The sequence below is a fragment of the Rutilus rutilus genome (assembly GCF_951802725.1).
Source record: "Rutilus rutilus genome assembly, chromosome: 4".
NCBI classification, from domain to species: domain Eukaryota; kingdom Metazoa; phylum Chordata; class Actinopteri; order Cypriniformes; family Leuciscidae; genus Rutilus; species Rutilus rutilus.
Window position 1 is genome coordinate 23,341,230 of NC_140212.1, and position 26,542 is coordinate 23,367,771.

The window sequence follows — 26,542 nt, forward strand, 5'->3', positions numbered from 1 at the left end:
TGTACCTACCTGTGCCTTTAAATCAAAATGTATAGGTGATAATGGTCAACACTGGAATGCATACATATGCGGTTCCGAGGTTTAAGAAACAAGCAAAGAAAGTAATGTAAAGTTCCACATTGCTTGGAGATGCTGGGGTTTGAACCCAGGACCTCATACATGCAAAGCATGCGCTTTACCACTGAGCTACATGCCCTCATGGTGAAAGTTGAGTTCTGTTATGTACGTACCAGTGCCTTCAAATCAAATTGTATAGGTGATAAAGGTCAACACTGGAATGCATACATGTACGGTTCCAATGTTTAAGAACCAAGCAAAGAAAGTAATGGAAAGTTCCTCATTGCTTGGAGATGCTGGGGATTGAACCCAGGACCTCATACATGCGAAGCATGCGCTCTACCACTGAGCTACATCCCCTGATCCAGCTTTTGTTTTTTTCTTGTATAAATATTCTTTTCTTTATTTACGATATATATGTCAGATATGCCTTTGATTAAAAAAATCACCTTTGCCATTAATATGTTTATAAGCAACTGAAAAAAGCACAAATGTCAGGGCATGTCAAAACATCTCAAGGACCCCAAAAACACCTCAGACCCCATAGGGTTAATAACAAAAAATAATCATTTCAATAAATAAATTAAAAAATTGACGCAAATTCTTTTTACAACAATCTTCTTCCTCCTCGGGTTCGCAGGCGGGAAGCACCATGGCGGGTCCAGGAGCATCAGAGCGCAGTGTGGTCATGGATCGGGTGGACGGAGAAGATCTGGTGGATGGAGGAGGTGCTGCAGGAGATGTTGCAGGTATTATGCGCTCAACTGCTTCAGCGACCCTTCTGTCTGCAATGCGTCTGAGGGGCATCAGCAACATCTCCAAGTGGGTGTTCATGCACCGCACACTCTGATTCCGCATACCCAATTCCCTCTCCAGCATGTTTAAGCCGGCCTGCTGGAGTACCAGGAATGGGTGGTCCTCTTGGCTGATGTTCTCGCGTCGTGCTCTGGGTCACCTCGCCTCTCCTCTCAACGTTGATGATGGTTGTTCACTGGGTTAGGCAGCAGAATCTTCACCAGCAGGAGCATAACATTTCAAGTTAATTTATTTTATGACTGTTGCTGGTCAAATAAAATATTTTCATAAGAAGCCTGAATGTATTGTACACATTTTTTTTTTTTTTATTATCATTGCATAACCTTGGACGCCCAACTCTAAGCCCCCAAATCCCTCAATGCTTTCAGCACTGAAGATAGAGGCAGTGATGTCCTCCGCTGGGGTTAGGTCCGGAGTGGCTTTAGGTGGTCCTCTTCCCGTGGCCACTTGCTGTTTTTTATTAGCGGCAAGCTTTTGTTTTCCCCGTCTCCTGACATCATTGTACCTTTTTCGGCATTGTACAGCCGTTCTTGTGATGCCAGAAGACGAGGACACAATCACTGCTACCCTCCTCCCACGCTTCCTCAGGGAACTTTGGTGGAATCCGGCTCGAGCACGAGCAGATCCATTTCCTCGCTAGAGAAGTGTTCAGTTTTTCTGCTTGCAAATTCTGCCATGTAAATAGCGAATCCACCATGGCGCGAGCACAACTGGCTTTTGAAGCGAATGGGAGATGAGAGTCAAATAAACTGGGTACTGTACCATCTTTCAAGAGCAAGCGTTTTGCGAATACCGCGTTGAACACAGAGATTTGAGAAGTAATTGTCAGTAAAATGACGTTTGAGAGCTGGTCAATTTGTTGGCAGGCGGACAACGTACAATATAGGCAGGCATTATGGAAATGTATCTTCTAGGGACGTAGAACCGTAAAGCAGTAGGATTCGAATGAAAAACGACTCGTAAAGGCGGTTCAGAGTCGATTCTTTCTTTTGGGAGACAATAACTTTATTTATCGTGCACTTTCGACTTTACAACTTTGCACAACGTTTACATTCACAAACAGCTATATTACACACTGCATGAAAGGGAATATTCGAAAAACCATAATAGGGGCACTTTAAGTATGGGAGTAATAATAGCAGATTTAAGAGAGGAGGGTACAGAACCAGAAACAAGTTGTAACGGCCCTTAGAGCGGTTACTATGGTTTCAAGCTGTAGTACCACTACCATGCTCCAGGGGGCTCTCCAGACTACTACTCCTCTGGATAAAAGGCAGGGAGAAGTAAAGTTGGAGCATGTGAGGCAGAAGGTGGATACTGGGGGCTTACCCTTCGGAAAGTTTACGCGGGAGGAAAAGTTGAAGAAGCGATGATAAAAGTTCTTCGAGTTGCTGTCACCTAATGAAGAGAAGACAAGGAACTTTATTGGAAGAAATGGGGAAACGTGACAAAGGGGTTACAACGATGTCGAGTAGGCAAAGCTGTGCTGGAAATGGGCCAGAATGGGCTAACTCGGATGACACTGAGAATGAAGATCATATGGAGTTTAGCCAGGAGATAGATAGAATAAGAGAGAAACGGGGTGGTGAGAGTGGAAAAGAGGGGTCAAAGAAATTCAAAGGGATGATGACTAAAGTTGATGGAAAGGATGATAATTTGAAGATAGATGATGAGTGCAAAGTAATACTTAGATTTGGGGAAGAAAATGGAGTGCTTGGTATGAATCCAGTGAAGTTGACTACGATTTAAAAAAAAAACAAGTGGGAGATGTTAAAATGGCCAAAGTTTTGAGGGATGGAAACCTTCTAATAATGTGCAAAAATAAAGATCAAAGAGAAAGGGCCTGTAGAATGAAGGAGATAGGAAGGTTTAAAGTAAGTAGTGTTAGTCGCGTGGAGAAGAGAAACATGTGGAATAGGGGGGTGATTTGGGGGATTCCTGTTGATGTAAATGTGGATGAAATAAAAGCAAACTTAAAAGGAGGGAAAGTGAAAGATGCCCGAAGATTGACCAGCTTTAAGAATGGGGTGAGACAAGTAAGTGAAAGTGTGTTGTTGGAATTTGAGGATGAAATGCTTCCTAACAAAGTATCTCTAGGGTATATGATGTATAATGTGAGAGAATACGTTCCTAAACCTTTGAGGTGTTTTAAATGTCAGAGGTTTGGTCACACAGCCATGAATTGCAAAGGGAAAAGAAGGTGTGCTAGATGTGGTGAGGATCATGATTATGAGAAATGTATAAGGGATGTGCAACCGAAATGCTGTAACTGTGGAGGGAATCACAGTGTGGCATACGGGGGATGTGAAGTAATGAAAAGGCAGGTTGAGATTCAGCAGGTCAGAGTGGTAAATAAAATATCATATGCAGAGGCCGTTAGACTGGTGAATCACAGGGAGGAACGAGTAGTAAATGAGGCAAGTGAGAATCTGAATAATGATCAACATGAACAGATAAAAGGGGGTAAAGTTCTGGTTGATTTAAGGAAATTAGTCATCTTTATAGCAGGGGTCATCAATGCTACAACTGAGGCAAAGTCAAAAACGGAAAGGATACAAATAATAGTAAAGGCAGCAGTGAACCATCTTAGCCTGAATGATTTGTCCTGGGAAGAGGTGAGGAATGAGCTAAGTGCTCAGGCCAGTCAGGAAGCTTCATTTGTTGGCTGATATTATGGTTCTTATTCTTCAATGGAATGCAAGAAGCCTGGTGGCAAATGGGCAGGAATTTAAGTATTTTATCAGTTCGTTACCAACTACACCTGATGTAATCTGTACACAAGAAACATGGTTATCACGGAAATTAGATTTTAGTATATATAATTATGTTAGTGTAAGGAATGATAGGGAAGATGGTGTAGGGGGTGGGTGTGCTACATTTATCAAGAAGAATATTCCATATCAAATTATATCAAAAGGAAGGGAGGAAGAGTATATTATTGTTAAAATATGGACTAAGCAAGAGAAGTTTTCTGTGGTAAATTATTATAATCCATGTAGAAGATTAGATGGTGATAAATTAAATCAGATTGTTGAACTAGCAAGTGACCGCATTGTTTTATGTAGAGATTTTAATGCCCATAGTTCATTATGGGGAGGGTGGAAAACTGATTTAAATGGTATAATAATAGAACAGTTGTTGGATGAGTTTGATCTGGTATGCATTAATGATGGGAGAAGCACAAGAATAGATGTTCACACAGGTAAAAGTTCAGCACTTGATTTAACACTAGTGTCAAAAGAGGTGGCAGGTATTTGTGAGTGGGAGTTATGGGAGGACTCTACTATGGGTAGTGATCATTTTCCTGTTTTATGTAAGTTATGTGTGAGAAAGGATGAGAGGGAAGAAGGAAGAGAGGATAAATGGATATTAAATAAGGCTATGTGGGGTAAATTTGAATATTTATGTGAGGAGGCGAGTAGTGAAATTGATTTAAGCCAGGATATAGATGAAATTGAGGGAAAATTTAAAGAAGTAGTGATTAGAGTGGCTAACTTATGTATTCCAAAAAGCAAAGGAAAAATGAATAGGAAACCAGTTCCATGGTGGACGGAAGAGTGTGGGAAAAGCATTAAAGTAAGAAATAGGGCATTTAAAATGCTGAAGAATAACTTCCAAAGATTAATAGAATACAAAAAGGCCCAAGCTCAAGATAGGAAAGTAGTTAAGAAGGCAAAAAGAGACAGTTGGAGAGAATATTGTAATAAAATAGGTAGAACGACTCCATTAGGAAATGTGTGGGGAATGATAAGGAAAATGAGGGGAGTTAGAAAAGACTGGCAGTTTCCAGTTTTAAAATCAGGAGAAACCATAGCAGTAACAAATAGGGAAAAAGCTGATATCATAGCTAAGGCCTTGGTTGAAATTCATAGTTCAAATAATCTGTCAGAGGCTGGAAAAAGAGGTAGAGAAGTGACTAGAGATGCATACCCAGTCCCAGAGGCACTAATAAGAAAGGAAAGTACAGAGGATGCTATGGATTCCCCTTTTACATTAAGCGAAATGAAACGGGCAATAGATAAAGCTAAGGTAACTGCTCCAGGAAAAGATCAGATTAGTTATAGTATGTTGAAACAGTTTGGAATTTTAATGCAAATGAAACTTTTAGGTTTATATAATAAGAGCTGGGAAGAAGGGAGATTACCAATAAGTTGGAAAGAGGCTATTATTATACCTATAGCAAAACCAGGTAAGGATTCAACGAATCCAGCAAACTACAGGCCCATTGCCCTTACGTCGCATGTTGGGAAAATTATGGAACGGATGATTGTAGAAAGAATGACATTTTATATAGAAAGTAAATATCTTTTATCCCCTTATCAAAGTGGTTTTAGGAAAGGACGGGGAACAATGGACCCTGTGGTTTGCTTGGAAACAGAAATTAGAAAAGCTATGATAAATAAGGAATCGATTATGGCAGTTTTCTTGGATGTGGAAAAAGCTTATGATATGGTATGGAAAGAGGGGCTATTGATTAAATTAGATAAAATGGGTATTAAGGGAAGAGCTTTTAATTGGGTCAAAAGTTTTTTTATCTGAAAGGTATATTCAGGTTAAAATTGGTGCTTCAGTGTCTAATAAATTCAAAGTAGATAATGGGACCCAGGGTAGTGTGATAAGAAGGGAAAACTAACGTTTCGACGCTCATGCGTCTTCTTCAGAGTCACTCTGAAGAAGACGCATGAGCGTCGAAACGTTAGTCGCTATTTATTAATAAATTATTAAAAACGTTGTGTGCTCCGGTTCTGTTTCCGTGGTCCTAGATAGACCTTGGGTTTCCTCTCTTATACATGCAACTATCTTCATATGTTGACTCTCTGTTTTGATGGTTTTGTGTGGAATATTTGATATAAACACTTCTGCATCTACTTCTGTGTTTGGACTTATGGTTTCTGAGTCTGGTTAAAACCATTATAGTCAATAGAGTCCTCCCTTATAAATTGATGTGTGATGTGTCCTTCTGAGAGTTCTCAGTTGGATGGTTACAAAGTGAAAAGTGAATAATTTGATTTTGAATTAATGGAGATAAATATGGTAAACGGGCTTTAACTAAGCGAGTTGGTAAAGGGTCAAACCAACAGGTAGTAAATTTAGATTTCCGGATGAGACACAGTATCCCCACAGCAGGTGGTAAAGAAAAAGTAGAGAAAGCAGAGTGTGGGGGCACATGGAAGACTGGATAATGGAAGTCATAACCGGAGTTACTTGCAAGTAATTGTTGGTGAATATTTTTAACCTTAGACTAAAAAAAACAACAACATAAAACTGTCAAATGGAGTAGAATACATATCTGATGGCAAAGAGTCAGGTGGTCGTAAAATATTTTTTACCATATAAAAGAGAGCTCTAGAGTTCCCTTCACTAGCTCCAATTATATTAGAATAATAGTCAGATTTAGCTTTAGACAAAGCATCCATGTAATGTTGGATATAGTCAGCAAGCATTTGTTTGTGTTCAGTAAAACCAGATTTGGCATGCAGACGCTCTAACCTACGGCCTTTAGTTTTAAGTTCACAAAGTTCAGGGTTAAACCAGGGAGCAGAATGATTAAAAGAAACAGTCCAGGTTTTCACAGGTGCAAAAACATCCAAAATCACAGTTAGTCCATTATTATAATAGGAAATAAGTGCATCAGCAGTAGAAAGATCAGCTTTACTGGAAAACATGGCAAACATGGCATCAGCAAAAGTAGACACATCAAGGTCCTAAATGTGAGAGAGCAACCCAGGTTTATCTGGAAGACTGTCAGTTGGGTGCAAAAAGACATCAGCAGATGATCTGACATGGCCAAATCAGAAAGGGTAACATAAGGATTTATGCCAGAACAACAAATGAGATTGAGGATGTGCCTGTTTGAATGAGTGGGCAAGCTAGTAAATTTCTGCATACCAAAACTCTCCAGACAAGATAAAAATTCCCTTGTACTTGCATTACTGACATTATCTATATGCATGTTAAAATCACCCAGCATGATTACATTTGAAGACATGGAACATGGATGAGTCAGAAACTCAGAAAGTTCAGTTAAGAAGATAGTATTGTACTTTGGGGGGCAGTAAATAGTCATGAGAATAGTAGGAAATGGGGAAATTTTTAGGGAAATGGATTCAAATGAAGAGTATGTAGGCACAATTAGCTGAGATACTTTCCATTTTTCTTTATGAAGTATTGCTAAACCTCCTCCCTGTCCCTGCGGGATTTACAAACAAAAACATACCTCGGAGGAACAGACTGGTTAAGATGAAGGAAATCGTCACATTTCTGCCAAGTCTCAGATAAACAGAGGAAATCAAACTTAGAGTCAGACAGCAAATCATGCACCAGAGGTCCTTTATTGGAGAGTGATCATACATTGAGTAATCCAAAGGAGAGATTGTTTTTACCAATATCGTTGCTAACTGTTCTGGTCAGGCATGATTGACAGTTTGTGCGGACCTCCTTGCTGGACGTGGATTAGACGACCAGAATGACCATATTGAGCATGAGTATATGTGGTATATACATCGATGGTATAGCTCCACCAAGACCCACGGTGGTTGTATTTCCGACGTGGTTGATACAATATCTGGGTGAGGATGTAAAGCTGACGGAAGTTCAAAAAGATTGGAGCGGAGCTGGATAAGTTCAACTTATCCAACTTATCATATACTTATCAACCAGTGGTGTAGTCTACGTGATACGCAGGTATACGCTGTATACCCACTAGAAAATGCCAAGGATTTGCGTATACCCACTTAAAAAGGCGTGAGGATACGTATCAACTTCGTTTTGTGTCAGAACTTTCACACTTTCATTCATAAATTCACCCCGTCTGTGTTTGCGAAGCGACGGATCGAATCGCGGAATCCAGTCACAAATGGAACTTGCTAAAGCAGAACGTCACGGAATTTGCTATTTTTGAATGAATAAATCAAAAGTAGCTGCTGTACAATGAATGAAATCTCGATATGGACTAGTGTCTATGAATATTAAAGCTAAAAGAGACTGCAATTGTTCTACGCGTCTCTGGGAATGAGCGCTCAGTGTGCTCCTCCACTACACACACACACAGAAGCACGCGTGACTCACGCTCGTGGGGTTTTCAGCTTTTCACTGTATTGAGACATGATGTAAGCTACACATGTGCATTTCATCGCAGAGCTGCTATGAGAGTCACTTGATGATAATTTCACCATTTCATTTGATAAAACTATCGTCATTCATTCGTTTCATATACACACAGAAACTGTTATGTCTTTACGACAACCTGTCAAAATAAAAGTTCTGTATAACTTGAAGAAATTATAACAGAAATATATTACTATTGCACGGAGTATACTTCAGGCCTAATAATAATAATAATAATAATAATAATAGTTTATTAAAACACACAGAAACTCAAATGTCTACAACCCACCAAAATAAAGTTCGGTCGAATTAACTCAAATTAATTAGAAAGAAATTGCACAGTAAAATGTATTTTAAAATAAAAAAAATTTCAAAAACGGGGGGCGGGGGGGGGGTTATATTAGAGTATACTCACTACAAAAAACTAGACTACACCACTGTTATCAACACCGCAGGGTGGTATATAGCAGAAAGGATGACCCAGATATAATTAATCCGTTCTAACAGCTCGATGATCTTCATATAGTTGTTTCCCGCGCCAGAGGGAAATGTTTTCGAGTGGAAAATCTGAGGTCAGTAACCGGCAGACAAACCGGCAGCCGCAAAAAGCATTGCACAGATAGTAGCACCGATAGTAGCGACCAATGTAATGGTCCAAACTCACTGTAGTTAGCGTAAATGCACAGGTGGATGACAGATAGATGATAGCTTTTAAAATAGTAATAAAACAACTAAAATAAAATTCCCCCAGAGCATCGGCAGCTAATAGCGGCAGCGTTCACCTCGGAAGCCGGAATGGAGGAGTATGTGATCTGAAGTAACAACAGAGTTGTTATAATTGTTTATTATCTGCTGTTGACCAAACCACTTTCGAATAATTTAAATTAAGTTACTGTACTTATAAAAACAATACTGTACTAACACATAATTACATAATTGCAGTGAATGCAAGTTGTAGTTGGCGGCAATGGCAAATTAAGTTGTATGCACATACCTTAAAAAAAGCATAAACCTGTATTCAGATTTCAGAATGAGCACTTTTAACATTTGCTGAAGCCAATATGTAGTTTGCTCACACTTTTAATAGGCAGGGAAAATTCCCAATTTTAAATAAATAACCATTTACGTGCTTTTAATGGTTATTTAAATCAATCAAATTGTCAGGGCGGGCTTTATACAATGATGGACAGATGAACAGCAGTAACGTAATCATCCATGTCACCAATGTCACCAAAGAGCGCTTGGGTTGAATTCGTTTACAACAAAGATGACTAAGATGTGTAGATTCCGCCATCGCGTCTGTTATAGAACATATTGACAGCGCATTCATTTTAAAAGAGGAACAGAGAACCGCAATCAAGGCATTTGTCACGTCATACGTCACTTACTCCGCTGCTCTGATTGGTTGTAGGTCTATCCATCTATTGAGCGCAGAGGCATTTTCTTTCCTGGTTCGGTTGAAACACGCCCCTTAATCACAGCCCAATGGAGCAGTATCAGACTCATATTCTGACTAGAAAGTATGACGACGTCAGGCTAGGTTATTCAACCATTAAAATGACATTTGTGTTGATGTACAGGGAGAGACTTCAAATATAAGAACACTGACTCGCTAAGTAATGTTTACGCATTGAAATCAGATGGCATGGTGGCTTTAATTATGATGTCATGAGCAATTCATTTCTTGATTGTTACTATATTCAAGTTTGTAACCATAGCTACAGTATGTGAATGGCGTCTCAACTATAACTAACTGCGCATAATTGAATCCAGGGCTTACACTCATAAGTTGTATAGTTCTAAGGTCAAGACTCAACATTGCAACCATCTACCTCTGTAGACAAAATGAAGTACAGACTTCCTGGCTTAGACACTTATGAGAAATGTAACCCTGGATCACCAAACCAGTCACAAGTCGCATGGGTATATTTGTGGCAATAGCCAACAAAACATTGTATGAGTCAAAATGATCGATTTTTATTTTATGCCAAAAATCATTAGGATATTAAGTAAAGATCATGTTCCATGAAGATATTTAGTAAATTTACTACTGTAAATATGTAAAACATTTATTTTTGTCAGTGAATGCAGCACAATTGCAAACATAAATGGACAACTTTAAAGGCGATTTTCTCAATGTTTCGATTTTTTTATTTATTGCCCCCTCAGATTCCAGATTTTCATAGTTGTATCTCGGCCAAATATTGTCCTATCCTAATAGACCATACACCAATGGAAAGCTTATTTATTCAGCTTTCAGGTTATGTATAAATCTCAATGTCAAAAAATGTACCCATGTGACTGGTTTTATGGTCCAGGGTCACAAATTTCAAAAGATCCACAAACATGCCTCACCAATCATCAAATACCTGGACATCACAATAATGTCAAAAAAGGAAAGAGACATGAAGAACCTCTCACAATACACAGACGATCTGATCCAGAGACCGCTTCCAAAGGCCACCATTCCAGATAACTAAAGTATGGACTGACACTTCAGACAAATTATGGACTGAGAAACAAATTTTAGACAAAAACCACTCTAAAGGATAATGAGAATGGCAAAACAGGCTGAATGCACAATAATCATAGATTGGCTTAAACTGACTGAAGGAAAGCACTGATGATGATGGTACAGACACAAACAATCAGTACCAGACTGAGAGAGCTTCACAGAAGGCGGAAACTGAGCAGCCACAACATTAAAACCACCTGGCAAATAACTCAAGAACTGACTGTTGCTGCCTAATATATCCCACCCCTTTATAGGTGCCACTGTAATGATATAAACAATGTTATTCATTTCACCTGTACAATGATAAAATGCATTTCAGTTCTAAAATTCTAGATAATAATATACTGTATAGAAACAGCAAGGAGACAGTAAACGTGTGTATTCACATAATGGGCCTTGATCTGTTTGCTCTTCTGACTTGTTTTATAGATCCGTGACCTTGAACTATATAGTAAACTGTACCTTCACACTGTATAGATTACAGCCACCTACATTATATGATTGTTATGCTTATAAATGCCATGAAGACCATGTAAAACACAACCTCCATGAAATACTAACATATAGTTCTTAATCTACAGTAGGTTGTTTGCAAATTCCTGGTTTGTAACCAGATTTCAGAGATAACGGCTGATATACACTTTTTTTATACATTAACATACATTTAAAGAAGCAAACAGTTACAGTTTCCAAATTATTCAATTACATAGCACAGTAATATTTAATTTACTGACCTCATAGATGGATTTTTTTCTTATATTTTTGCAAACCCAAAAGATTTTCAAAAGAATATTTCTACATTGAAGAAATTTAGGAACATGTACTGTATTACTGTATTTGTATTATTTACACTATGTAAGAATATGAATTATGCATTAATATATATCATTATTATTATGTTCATTTATTTATGGCTTAACTAAAAGATAAAGAAAACATGAAAATATGGTCCGAGGTAAAACAGGTGAATGTTGTTTAGGTGTCTTACCATTAAAAAATTGCTGCAGTGCCTCATTTTCCCCAAGAACATCCATTGAATCAGCTCCGGGTCTACTGAATTTCTTTTAGTGCTGCTTATTTTAAACCAACTGCTGTAAATTCCCTATGTGAAAGACACAGGACAGGTTGTATCTTAGACATGGAGAGATAGCATGAACTTACTCAAATACTTATCGCTTTACCTTTCCCCAATTCGGAGAAACTGAGAAAGATCGAAAGCTTGTTCGTGTCAAGCACATGACGGCATTAATTTCCTTTTCGTTGTGCCTCTTATGTCATGTGACAAACACAACTGTATGATCTCACACAAAGTACGTTCAGTTTAGACTGATCCACTTCAATAATATTGTTGTAATCATTGATAGCGTCAACTAATGTTGACCATTTTAAAGTCAAAATAGAACAAAACTGAAAATATACGCCCTCACAGTGATAATGGCCTGGAATGGCGGCAACCAGTTTTGGTGATCTGGCTGTGCGCAAACTACACATACACATCTGATCAACAGAAATGGCCACTTAAGAGAATCCTGTACTTAGCTATATTGTACTAGCTTCTTAATGTAATGTAGGTGTAAATCAAAAAACGTAAATCTAAAGTAATCACTACTAGCTGCTAATATAATATATATGACGACAACAAAAATACATTTCAATTTTTTTCCGGTTTATACAAAAATAGATTCTACCTTTTCCTCCAGAATTTAGATGTCGGTTCTTTTGGTTTCGACCCATTTAAGTGAGCAGCTCAAGTGTAATCCATCAGTAACTCCAGATACACCACAGATACATGGTCTCTAGTGAAGGCCCCTATATATTCCTACATTAAAATAAATAATAATGTATATAGAAAGAGAAAAAGAAGTTCTTATTCATTGAAAATGGCAGCTGTTACGCAGTCTCGCATGTACTTTGTTCGCTGACCCTAGAGACAAAATCCACCCACATTCGAGCAAACACCTGTAGGAGGCCATAAAGGAAGCTTTGCTTTATGAGGTAATCGCACACAGACATGCTGCGAGAGCTGAAGGGATTGATGGGTGTGTTTCTGTGCAAATAGATCAATGATATCCTGGACACTGTGGATTTGACAGGAGAAAATAATGGAGCAAAAGCATTAATATTACGATGAGAGAAACAAATATACTTAGTTATTGTATATGGACCATATTCAAGACAGAATCCTCATAGTTATATAGTTTATCATATCGTTCAAGCGGTTCTGGCTTATTTGGTGCCCTATGCGAAATCAGACATGCCAATCATGGAAGTCTATTCTGATTAATTTGTAATGCAGAAGTAAGCTATTTTCTTTGAATGTTCCAGACTTCTGATTCATTAGCCACTATAGGTAAATAACTGGAAGAATAACAAAGGGCAGTATAAGCGGTAAAACTATTTGCACTACAAACCAGTGTGTTTATAATTCTGATAATAATAACATATGATAGCAAATACATTTGGATTATCAAGCACCATAACAGACTTACAAAATTTCTTATGTTAAAAATAAGCTAGATAGAGATTCACGAGTGCACAGGAAAGTTTGAGTATGCGCACACAAATATCTGGGGGAGAGCAGAGGCAATTTATAAGAGAACACTGTATATTTGAGAGGGATCGTCCAGTTTTGAGCAAGAGCAAACTCGAAGCAAATTGGCATGCGAGTGGAGAGATTCACGCTTGTGCACTACATAGATGCATTCTCGACATTTGTCATTAAAATAACGCCTAGGAAACTGCCTCAAATTAACAATAAAGAAGGGAAGAAAGTCGTGTCTGAAAGCTGTGTGCGCCATGTCCAGGCAGTGCCCCATGCCGCCCTAGACGTCTGCCTATATTGCTTATGCCGGGATCCGCCACTGGTTATCATTACTGTTGTTATGATGTTTTATCACCAGGAGATATTTCTTTACAGCTTATTATGTATTCAAAGTATTTCAATGGTTTGGTAAATAATAAAACAGCAGTAGGATTCATTTGCCAGTACACGAATTGGAGAAAATGTAACACTCAATTACAGTTCTGCCTTCCAGATAAAAGAGCCAATAGCTTATTAGTTTATACTAAACTTATGATCCCATGATGATGTTTTCTGAGTTTGAATAAGTTGTTGACATGTATTTTCAACAAACAGTTACAGAGATTTCGGAGCTGTAATTGCATGACTGGAAATAGCTGCTTGGGGACGTTATAAATATGGCGTTAGGGTTTTTAACACTTTTTTAACTTTTTTTTTACACTTTGAAGTAAATCTTCAAAGTGATGCTTTTACAATTTAATTAAGCAATAAACCACAAGAGGTTGTTTATTTCAGTGATTTTACCATATGCAACGTCTCGGTTACTCTTGTAACCCTCGTTCCCTGAAGGAGGGAACAGAGATGTTACGTCGACACTGACGTTATGGGGTCTCACTTGGGAGCCCAATCACCTTCATTTCACTAGTTCACACTTACAAATAAGTCAGATAGAATAAAAGCATATTTGGCGTGCTGTCCGAGGAGAGGGCTCCGGGCTCGGTATTCGGCCCGAACCCAGAGAACTCCCCCCGTATTCCTGGCTGTAAAAGATTGAGCCAAGAGTGAGGAGTCGGGGTGGTGGAGGGATGCTGGAAAACTGTCAAGGAATATTAGGTGAGTTGACAGAGTGAATATATATATATACTTCTTGCCATGCTGATTAGGGTAGACATAATTGTTTGATGACTAGTAGATTGGATTGATTATTTGAACGTGCTCCTCCCAAACTTTGTTTATAAAACATCATATAGTAAGAAAACAGGCCAATAAAGATTGGCGAGTTAAATTTGCATCCCAAGCCACTCCCCTGGACATACAGGTATATAAGATGGCCGGCAACTCACTCATTCAGGTTTGCACTGAGGAGCCAAGATGGGATTCCAGCATGTAGCAGGTGGTACAGGGTTGTGGCAGGAGGGACGTAATGTCTCTGTTCCCTCCTTCAGGGAACTAGGCTCACAAGAGTAACCGAGACGTTCCCTTTTGGGGACAACGACATTGACGTTATGTCTATGGAAAGCACCACAACCACTAACCATTCCCAGCGACCCATGTAAGTCGAACAGACCTCCGTACCTGGTGGGATGGAATGACAGAACTTTCCAAGTGGAAGGTCAATAGCTGCTTTTCTTTTTGCTTTACCCTATTCAGCCACGACTGGTTGGATAACACTGGGGAAGCGTGCCTAGTCCAGATGTAAACGGACGCTACGGAGGCCACATCCTGCCCGTAGGGAGGTAATGTGGAAAATACACATATGACCATTGGGGCAGTACTACATACAGAAGAAAACTGACATTTTGACATAATGTTGTGTGTATTTGTCCATTCAGACGCGAAAGAGAGCTCAATTCAGTTCTTGCGCACTGTAAGAGGTGGCTTCTTTCTGTGTGCATGGCTGTGCACTTCAGGTGTGTGTGCACAGAAAACCATACCGAATAGAGCTCTCTTTCAAGTTGTCATGGTTATTCAGATCTATCCATCTAACTATCTGCTCTTCTCCCAGATGTTTACATATTGAATCGTTTTATAAGACAATGCATCAAGAGCATGCTAACTCATGTCCCGCCGGGTAGATCAGCATGTTACAATTAAAATGTGCGCTTCTACCACACACGCAGGACATCAGTTCTGACTGTATCTCTTTCCAAATCGTCCCTCCTTAACATTTTCGTCTAGTTTTTATTTGTTGACGAAAATGTCAATAGATTTTCGTCATAGTTTTTGTCATGTGAAAAAATGTAGACGATAATAATGACGAAAATTATTCGTCAACAAAATGAACACTGTCTCCAACCTCTCCTGCAGGAAGGAAAGCACAGGCATTTACAGGGGTCTTCACTAGGTGTTTCCCATTTACCATGACCCCTTGTTATCTTGTTAAGTTAGTCTTCCCTGTGTATATATAGTACTTGTTTTACACTTGTTTTGTTAGTCATTGTAGGTGTTAATTGTGGTGTTTCGTCACGTGTACTTGTTCCAAGTGTTTCCCTATGTGTTTTATCAAAGTATTCCTGCGTTTAGATCCACTTCCTTGTCTGCTCATTTACACATTTGTGACAGAAAGACTAACCAAATAATGGATCTAGCAGAAAGTAACCAGGACCCTGTGAGGGTGCTTTGCTCTATTTTTAAGGGCGGCCGATCCATCGAAAATTACGTGGAGGAGTTCTTGGCTTTGTAAAAATTGAGAAATGCAACCAGTCTGGTTGAGGAACGACCACTCCAGAGAAGACAAAGGACCTTCCTGGAAATTAACATTTGACTCTCACTTGAGAAACTAGCATCCCCAAGTCAATCACCTCCCCATGTTGTCTCTCTCTCTCATGCTGAGATCACCAGATATTCACCCAAAAATCTATATGGTTTAGTGTGACTAATTATCATACAGTACATGTTTGGTATCATTTGAAATGTCTCAGTGCGACTGGTACAAATGTCTCATTCCCAAAGAAGTAAACCAAAAGGTAATAAAGTTCTTAAGAGTTTAGAGATAACTTGCACATAGAGAAGGTGTGGGTCCTCCAGGCAAATGGCATTCTGCTTCCAAAAAGGTGTAAACTCTGAATGCAAAGTTTCTATGTAAAGAAATACAACAAGAGGCTCAGGGCGATTTGTAACTCAAATTAACCCGTGATGCGGAGTGTATGCAGGCACTCCTCCTCATGTATTTTAGAATGTCAGGTTCGCATCACGAAATCTCTCTTTATTCCAAAGCATTTGATGTTTTGTATTTATTAACTGATTATGAAATTGGCATGATACATTTACCTGACATAATAAATTGTTACATTTGATTTTTTTCCGACTGACTCTGAAATTATTCCCCCAAGTATATTAAACGGATTCGTATGTTACTGCAAGTTTTGCATCAGATTAGTGACTACTAATATTTGGCACTAATTCAAGTGTACTTGGTTTTGCAAAGACAAGAAGTGAATTTTCGTTTAGGGCAGCAAAAGTGCTGCTTGACCAATCTAAATCTGGCTGTGTCTTACCTCTGTTTTAATTTAATGTTACTTTAGATAAGTGTCCGTGGGAAACCACGGCATGGCCAATCCAAAGCTATTATAAGAGAAGTAAAGTTGGTTGAAATATCTGTAGTAGTGGCCATGCCTCTACTGAAGTAAACGTTACGTTAAATTCAAGTGTATGCAATTCCATGGTGGCTATACCAAAGTATATTTGATTGTGTAAGCGTGAATGCGACCGATCTCAGGTATATAGCAATTACCTCTGTTTGGTGACCGAAGCTGGCGAGCTTGTGATCGTGAGACCCATGTTAAACAAGGCATAAGGACCTCTGAGCAACAAAGCTTCCTAATATGAACGGGTAAAATATAAGTAAAGAGTTAAATAGAACAATCAAATGTATTGCTAAACTATTATATAATTGACCAATAACCAATTGGCAATCTAACTTAAATTCGAGGTCATGATAAAATGGAGTCAGATAAAAGCTTAAATAGAATTAAATGACTTTGCCATGCGGAAAAACTGTAACACACAGAGACCTTCACCCGTTCTATTGGATGCCGCCTTTGGACCGATCTAGACGGGCTTTCAGCTTGCTGCCATCTAGCGCCATTTGATGACGCCCGGCTTCTGGACTATTTTTGGAGCGGGCTGGATGACAACATCGCCCGACTGATGCCGGAGGATTATACCGGCCGGACCGGCTCAGTATATTGGTCCAGTATACACTATACGGTCCAAGCTCAGACGGCTGCGGAGCTTGGCTCGCTGTTCCAAGTGTTTCCCTATGTGTTTTATTAAAGTATTCCTGCGTTTAGATCCACTTCCTTGTCTGCTCATTTACACATTCGTGACATGAAGCTTTATTTCCTAGCATTGTTGCTCTGAGCAAGATGATTCATTGTAAACCTTTTTAATAATATTGTGTAATTTAGTAATTAGTAACATAGGGATTGTATGTATTGTAATATTTAATGTCTATTCGAATACATTTCTGCTAATAATCCCAGAAATATGTTCATGCTTAATATTTCCTGCATAATTACATAGATTTCTTCATTTTTAGTGAGTTGTTACCTGTGCCGCCATGTGCAGAAGATTTCTATATTACAGGGCCTTTTCCTGCCCAAAAAGATCATTGCAGATAACGATTGCTGATATCAATTAATGTACATACAATACATACAGTATATCCTAAAGACTACTCATGTGTGACTGATATGCTGCAGGTCAATTTTTTGGCCGTAAGTCAATGATGCCCTCTGTCGGTAGGGAATAGTAAGATGGCCGCTCGAACGCTTCACCGCCTGATGGGAGTTTAGAATGCAATGAGCAATCCAGTCATTTATATAGATATGTGGTCACATCACGAGTTTGATTCAGCAGACTCTTTCCCTGCAATTTATGGAAACGGCTTTCCGTGTTTTTAATGTTATACGGTAAGGGGTGTCTTATGAAAGGGTACTAAATCTCCTGATCAGTGTTGCCAGATTGTTAGGTTCCTGCCCAATTGGGCAGTTTTGAATTTGATTGTGTGGGTAAAAATGGGTTTGGGCAGGTGGACAACTTGGGCTGGTTTGGGGTCAGTTCGGTGGTTTTCAAACGTCTAATTGGTTAATAAACAAAATGCAAGTGTACATGTACTCCATAAAATCAGTCATCATGACGTTACTAAACACACAGGCCCACTACAGAGTTGCTGATCAGCAGGCAGACGTGATCATTCATGACTGATGGTTTTTTAGCGTGAAAACTTGTAGCTGTATATTCAAATGTTCGCTATGCCAAAGTGGCATAAATACACAGTAAGTAAGTTGTATCTACAGTAAATAGTGGGAGAGTGACCCAACTCTCAAAACATGTGTGGTGGGAGATGACTCAAAGCAAATATAACCAACTCTAAGAGCAAAAATAATATGACTTAATTGAAATCAAATATGGGACACAAAGGTTAGCTCAATCTTGTTATTTTATCATACAGTATGCATCAATGAATGCCACATGTTGGCTGTGGTGTGTGCATTAATGTCTGCTAATTACGTTGCTTATTCCGATCACTTATATTGGGCACTTTTTGCACTTAAATTGGCTTATTCTTACTTTTGACATAGAAAATGATGCATGTGTTTTTGCCGGTCAAAGTCATTGGTTAATTTCTTGATTGCCGTTTTGACAGTTTCCTGGACATTTTAGTCATTCTCTTTAATGTATTTTCCCTGTTTTGATCAGTTTTCCTGGGAAATTGATTTATTTTTATTTTGTTTTGTTTTAAGGAGATAAAAACTGTGCTTATCAACATTGATTGACATGGCAATACAATTATATCACATTATTTTGGCAGTTAAAGGTTTGGGCGGGTTTTGGTGAGCTTTTGGGCAGGAAATCGACTCAATCGGGCAACACTGCTCCTGATCAAAACACAGGCAAAGAAGAAGCAGAAACAAGTGATAGCATATGTAAAAAGAGGCTTAAAGGGATAGTTCACTTTGAAATTAAATTTTGGTATGTTTTAGCTTACCTCAAGGGCATCCAAGATGTAGGTGTCTTTTTTTCCGCAGTAGTTTCAATTTTGATATTTTTAGGTCAAACCGTTCTTGTCTGTCAGTCATATAATGCAGGTCTGTGGTCACTGTCTCAAAGAGCATGCACAGAGTCCAAATTAAAACAATTCCCCATCGTCCAAATTAAACAATTCCCCATCGTAAGTACACATTGATGGCCTGAGACACGAAACGAGCGGTTTGTGTGAGAAAACGAACAGTATTTATATCGTTTTTACCTTTTGTACACAACCATGTCCAAGTGATCTGAGGGCGCGGGCGCTTCCTAGTGTGTGACGTGTACGCAGACTGGTGCATAGACTAGAAGTCGCCTTGGCGACGGCAGTTCATTGAACGAATGCCGTAGCCAAGGCGACATCTAGTGTATATATCTATGCACCAAGTCTGCGTACACGTCAGATCAGATCACTTGGACGTCGCTGTGTACAAAAGGTAAAAACGATATAAATACTGTTCGGTTTCTCACACAAACCGCTCGTTTCGTGTCTTAGGCCATCAATGTGTATTTACGATGGGGAATTGTTTAATTTGGACGATGGGGAATTGTTTTAATTTGGACTCTGTGCATGCTCTTTGAGACAGTGACCATAGACCTGCATTATATGACTGACAGACAAGAACGGTTTGACCTAAAAATATCAAAATTGAATCTACTGCGGAAAAAGACACCTACATCTTGGATGCCCTTGAGGTAAGCTAAAACATACCAAAATTTTATTTCAAAGTGAACTATCCCTTTAAGTAAAATATCGTGATCATCAATAAATCAAAACTGCCTAATGTTACTGAATGTAATGTCGATCCAGGACAAGGTATAGGACTGTCCAAGCTTTGGAGGTGTTGATGGACTCGATCTACTAAAAAACAGCGTTTATACTCCTCTGGAGGTGCAGAACTTTATTCAGGCTTCCAGAAAGGCACTAAAATCAAAATGAAGGAGGCTAGATGAGACTCATGAGGAAATACACACGGTGGTCTGAGAGGATACAAACAGAACATTCCAGATACACAAACACAACAGCACACAGCAAGCTATAGCACTGAACATTTCAATCTAAGAGAGGTTGAGACACGTTTATTTGAATGTGTTTCATCCTTCATTGTAAAGATTCTTCAGAGAGAACACAACCTCCAGCTACAGTTCATGCTTTAGTGTCCTCTCGTCCTTCTGCTTCAATAAATATGATGAGGTGCGGTGGTCCCTGTGAAGCCACTCTGACAGGACAGGTAAACTCCATCATGTCCAGGAGTGGCCAGGTTAAGACAATGACGTTCCCAAGAATGTTATGGCTCTGTTCACAGTTCGTCTTTGTAGTAGCCCAACTTGGCGTTGGACATCTCCTTCCGTAGCAGCAAGACCTCCCAGAACATCTGCTCTGCTTGGAAAAACACAGCTTTATGTCAATTTTAGAGGGGAAACCTTCATAAGAACAAACATCTGCTTATGCATGTTTATTTTTACCACTCGCTGTGTTTACATAGACCCTAATAATCTGATTATAATTGGACTAGCAGCACAGTCGGAATAAAAAAAAAAGTCACATGTAACCATGTCAACCGGAATGAATTGGTCAAATCCGATTTAAATTTCATTTAGATTATGGTGGTTTAAACCTTTTCTAATCCGTTTAATCAGGATTTGATCCGTTTGGACATTAGGGTGTTCACACTTGTAGTTCGGTTTTCTTGGTTCTTTTGGTCCGGACCAAAAAAGAAAATTATACATTTAATGCCGGTTCGCTTTACATTTTTAACACAGAACCTAAAAAACCCAGACTTTTATGACATATATTTTGCACTCGCTGTATGTGCGTACATATGATGGTACAGTTGGTAGTCAACCAGAATGCCCAGTCCAAGTATAAACCAGTCGCATTTCAAAGTCGTTCGCGAAATGACCACCAGGTGCAAAACAGCAGCAATTGCCTACAACAAACATGAAAAATAAATAAAAAAGAGCAATTGACATTTGCTGTACAAGATTTGGTGGAGTTGAAACTGCATGTTATAAAATAATAATTTTATTATTAAAGAAAGAAAGAAAATTTGGTTAACGTTGTTTAAACAAACGATACATAAATATAGACTATTATTTGAACGAACAGTGAACTATAATATATCTCTGTTCGTAGATTATCTGTAAAAAAAAAAAAAAAAACAGCACAAGGAACTTTTTTTTCATTATTTCAACAAGAAAGGGACTGATTACATATGTAAAAAAAAATAAACAAACAAAACAGAATAGGACAAACTTTTAGAACAAAAAAAATTATGCTTTTTTTTTATATGCCTATTAGGCTACAACAGAATTGGTTAAATTTAGCGAAAGCAAAAAATTAATATGTAAAAGCACATTTTAAACAGAATAGAACCAACTTTTAGAACAGAAAAATAGAATCAAAAGTTAAAAATAGAGACAACTACAATATAGCCTATATTTCATATTGTAGATGTCGGTGGGCAACAGATGCCTATTCCTCATGGGAACAGTGCGATAACAAACACACAAAAAATACACCAAAAGACCATTATAGGCATATCTCGCAGTCTATTTTCACTGATTATTTTTACTATTCTATTGAGGAATGAGACGAATGAAGAGCGCTTTTCTCTCGTGTGCGCACACACACTGACTGATGGACAACCGAACTTTTGGGCTTTCTAGTAAATTTGTGGTCGAGTGGTAGAACTTGGGTTTCAATAATTTAGATGACACGGGTTCAAATCCCTAACAAACATGGGATACTGTATTATTTTTTTATTATTATTATTAAAGGTCCCATGACATGAAATTTCCACTTTCTGAGGTTTTGTAACATTAATATGAGTTCCCCTAGCCTGTATATGGTCCCAAAGTTTCTAGAAATTTTAATCTGTGTAAATCGAGCTTTTGCTATTTTTCTCTGCCTTTGAGAAAATGGAGGCTCAACCGGGCTGATCTTGAATCTCCTCCTTATGACGTTATAAGGAGAAATGTTACCTCCCCTTCCTCTGCTTTGCCCGCCCAGAGAATATTTCTCGCCCATGAGAGAATGAGCTAGGAAGTAGAACGCGCGCACGCGATTTTAGTTTGTCCACGAGAGATATCATGGCTTTTGAGCGAGCGAAGCATAATAATTGCTCAATAATTGGATGTACAAATGAACATCGAATGGTCAATACAGAGCTGGGCTTGCTGAACAAATTTTATATAAGTGTGTTGCTTTACTGTTTATGGTTACCTAGCTTGTTACACGTAGAATGTGGCTGTCACATTAGCTATGCAGATATGCAGTTACTTGCGCTAATGTAAAGGTAGACAGCATCAAGTTACACACACTGTAACGCGAGTGTTGTACATTTCTTTGTTATTTGGATAACCGTTTTCCTGTTGGTTATATGGCGCGCGCGATATCCGCATTTCAAGATCGCAGAGCTTGATGTAATTGTAATAAGATAAATTACAGACGTTACAGATCTCTCATGAAAAGGCAACAGTAGGTTCGCGTTAGCTACATGATAATAACTGTAAACCATCCGAATAAAGTACCATATCCAGGCATAATATTTTAAACTAACCATTCGGAAACGTCCTGCTGGAGCCGCTGAGTTGCAACTTCTCCATCTGGATCAGATTCTGGGTCAAACTGAAATGCTTGAACGACTGCGTGTCTTCGTGCCATTGCAATATATCCAACGTAAACAAACATGCATGGTACCGTTGCGCAAGATGGTCAAGGCCACACCCACCCTCCACCTTGCGCCGCCTTTCTCCTACTCATTAGTATTTAAAGCTACAGACACCGAAACGGCCTGTCTGAAGGAAGCTCATTCTGGGACTGGCTTGTAGTGGCTATAATTCTGCACCGAGGCTGAATTTTTGGAAAGAGATTTCAGATACAGTACTAAGGACCACTAAGGACTATATTAAAGCCTACAAAAAGTAGCATGTCATGGGACCTTTAATGGAGAGAGATTTGTCTAGTTCTAAAACTCTGTTACACCATTTCTTTCTTTTTTTTGCTTATATTGATAAAATAAAATGACCATGCATTTCTATTTTACACTAAGGAACAAATATTATCCAACAGAATGACTGAATTTACATTTATATAATAATTCCAATCGTAATTTCAAAAGCAGGTCTGTTAACAACAGAAAAAAAAATATATATAGTTTTAGACCAAATAAATGCTGTTCTTTTGAACTTTCTATTCATCATAGCATCATGAAATACTATTTTCAACATTGATAATAATAATGAATGTTTCTTGAGCATCAAATCATCATATTAGAATGATTTCTGAAGGATCATGTGACACTGAAGACTGGAGTAATGATGATAAATTCAGCTTTGATCACAGGAATAAATTACACTTAACTATATATTCACATAGAAAACAGCTGTTTTAAATTGTAATAATATTTCACAATATAACGTTTTTTGTTTGTATTTTGAATCAAATAAATGCAACCTTGGTGAGCAGAAGAGACTTCTTTTAAAAACATAAAAAATCTTACCGATCTAAACATTTTGACCAGTAGTATATATCATTTTTTTTGTATATTTAAGTTTTATGTTTTGACCATAATTATGTTTTGGTAATAAAATGTAAATGAATAAATAAATAAATAAAGTACTTTTGTAATTTCACTCAAGTAAAATGGAAAATAAGTACTTTTTACTAGAGTAATATATTGTTATGGTCTCTGTACTTGATTTGTAATTCATCCCTTATCAGTGAATTTATGTAAAAATGTATGTAAAACTTAGAGACGCTCATGATGATCCATGTCAATAGATGGCAGTGCAGTCTCTAACACCATTGTGGTAGCTGTAAGAATACAGAGTACAGCAATGCTAACGCTAGCTAAAGACCTAAGCTGTGTCCGAAATCGAATACTTCCCTACTATATAGTATGTGAAAAACAGTACGCCAGCATAGTAGTAGGGGTGGGGAAAAAAATCGATTCTTAGATGAATCGCGATTCGGGACGTGGACGATTCTGAATCGATTCACAAATGTCAAAAATCAATTTTCTAAAAAAAAAAAAAAAAAAAAAAAAAAAAATCTAATAACGTAACATTGAAGGAACGCAAAAGGCGGAACTCTGAAGCGGACGTGCAGTGCGCGGACAGTCTGTGGCGTGCACATAACAGAGACGCGCACATAACAGACGCATGATGGCTGAGCGCCAAATCCGAACGGCACCAGAGAATGTCTTCGTTAAAAGCTAACGTACTGTATGGAACATTGGCAATTTCATTGTGATCTATTTAGTATTTTTTTGTATGAGAGCTAATTTCTGTATTGTTTAGTTTTCACATCAATATGCTGTGTAAACCGATCTGATCTGTATGCAATATGTGCAATTCCAGTCACAAAAAGTTACATTTTGACTGTAAGTTACTCTCTGCAGATGTTCATTCACTTTCTTTGCTATTTTTGATTGTGGTATACAGCAAACATTTCAAGTCATAACTCTTTATTATTTAGTTGTGTATAAGTCAAGAGCGACTTTGTATGTTACTAATTATTCAGAATATGCATAAGTCCACAAGCATTATATGATAGCTTCTGGTACATAATTCTATATTTTTGAACGAAAACTGTTCGTGAATTTGCTACAGCAAAATGTTTTTTTTTTTTTGTCTGAAGGATTATATTGCTCATTGGAAATTACAAGAGGATGTTGGTTAGAAGTCTATTATTAAATGCTAGAGATTCAGAATATGCTGAAGTTTGTATTCATTTACTACAAGTATGCTGCTAGTACAGGCACACATTTATTTTCCTGTTGGTTCTCAGCAATGTTGGGACATATGCTGGCAAATGTAACCTTACAGTTGACTTGCCAAATCACTTCCATTTGTTTTATTAATACAATTAATATAGGAAGTATTGGAAGTAAGTTCGTTATGGGTCATCATAAATACTTTGCTTTAAAAGTACCAAGTAAAAATATTTTTTCAATGTTTTTGATAAAAGGCACTTCCCTGAGAATTGAACTTAATAAATGTGAAAAATACACTTTAATGTCTCCGTTTGTCATTCTGTATTGCAAAGCAGATGAGAGTAGATCATGATCAGAAACCTGATTAGAAATCATTATGAATAAAATCGAATTGTTTTGAATCGAAAATCTTTTTGAATCGAAAATCGATTTTGAATCGAATCGTGGCCTCAAGAATCGGAATCGAATCGAATCGTGAGATGGTAAAAGATTCCCACCCCTACATAGTAGTATGTGCGAATACATAGTATTCGAAAAACAGTAGGCGAAAAGTCCCCGGATGACCTACTACTACTTTCTGGCGAGATTCTGAAGTGTGCATACGATGGACACTTTACTATCCCATGAGCCCACAGGAGAGGATTTATGAATGGAGGTGAAGCGACGCAACTGACACTGGTAGGTCACATGATAATGACAACATGGCGACACATACTTACACAGTTGACCCGGATCCATGCCTCAATTCCGCAATATTACAAATTTGTCAAATTAAAAATGGTAATCTTTTAATATACTTGAATTTTGAATAAAGCTTTTATCAAAATATATTTTGGTAAAGAACTTGCGCATATTCATGTTCAGATGAATATATGATAATTTCATACTGTTAAACCATAAATCATTTTATAATTAAAACTAAAACGGATACTTACAGTATATATTAAATCCATGCAGAAAACAGCATCAAGCTTGGATGCTGATATGTGGCTTTGAACAATTAAGTCTATAAGATAAATGATTATATATTAAATATTATTATAAGTTATTAGCTTACCATCTTGTTGTTTGACTAGTCCTTGGAGGATGTAACGGATGTAGGTGAAGAAGTTGCAGACAGACGTGATCTGAGGTAGGTAAAGAAGAAAAGTGTGTCAGTTAGATGTATGGAATTCAGTTTATGCTGATTTTAATCAAGTTTTATTATGGTATAACAGGCTTAATTTTATTCATAGAGATCTATTATTTTTCAGATTTATGAAAGATATCCTTATATATTTATTAAATTTTTTTGATATAAGAAATATCTTTCCTACATCTATTTTTCCATCCTCCTATTTTTATACGCATTTTGGGATATTGCATAAAAGAACCGCGCGCTCAACTGAGTCAGATACATTTTTTATCTGACAAGAAAACATGCACATAAACTACGATGGAAACACATTTACAGAATAAATTCCTTGATGCGCATAAAAAAAGACGTGACTTTGCGATGGAACGGGATGACTAGACTAATCAGTGGACCGAACACGCTGCAGAGCATCTGAAATGCTCTTTTAGTCGTTCTGAAATGCAAAGTCTGTCGTCAAAGTGGTTCTGTTTAATTCCCTCCAAGAACTCTCATGACCGAGTTTGGTCAGCGCGCTGATAGGAGTAGGTACGAAAAACGTCCATTAGTGATATTTACGCCAGTTTACCAGGAAGTGACGATTTTGTTCTCTTCGACTCACTACGTTAAATTCTCAACTTTGGATGGAAACAGCTTGTGACAGT

At 38.0% G+C, this 26,542-nt stretch overlaps 2 protein-coding genes across 15 annotated transcripts in view; both read right to left on the minus strand.

Moving 5' to 3' along the window:
* The window catches only part of myrfl (myelin regulatory factor like), a 61,957-nt gene extending 49,566 nt beyond the window's left edge, over window positions 1-12,391 (minus strand). The window contains exons 1-2 of one of the 2 annotated variants that reach the window (XM_084407353.1): window positions 12,184-12,391; window positions 11,484-11,597 (exon numbers count right to left, since the gene is read on the minus strand). In XM_084407353.1, coding sequence (XP_084263479.1) covers window positions 11,484-11,529 — 46 coding nt within the window. In that variant the 5' untranslated portion in view covers window positions 11,530-11,597; window positions 12,184-12,391. The remainder of the gene's footprint in view (window positions 1-11,483; window positions 11,598-12,183) is intronic. The other variant, XM_084407352.1, reaches the window with a different exon arrangement.
* A 7,542-nt stretch (window positions 12,392-19,933) lies between these two features.
* The window catches only part of rab3ip (RAB3A interacting protein (rabin3)), a 46,934-nt gene continuing 40,325 nt past the window's right edge, over window positions 19,934-26,542 (minus strand). For 7 of the 13 annotated variants that reach the window (XM_084407360.1, XM_084407362.1, XM_084407361.1 and 4 more), the window contains 2 exons: window positions 25,824-25,893; window positions 19,934-20,427 (listed from right to left, as the gene is read on the minus strand). In XM_084407360.1, coding sequence (XP_084263486.1) covers window positions 20,348-20,427; window positions 25,824-25,893 — 150 coding nt within the window. In that variant the 3' untranslated portion in view covers window positions 19,934-20,347. Of the gene's footprint in view, window positions 20,431-25,823; window positions 25,894-26,542 lie in introns of all 13 variants that reach the window. The other 6 variants (XM_084407355.1, XM_084407356.1, XM_084407366.1 and 3 more) reach the window with 1 other exon arrangement.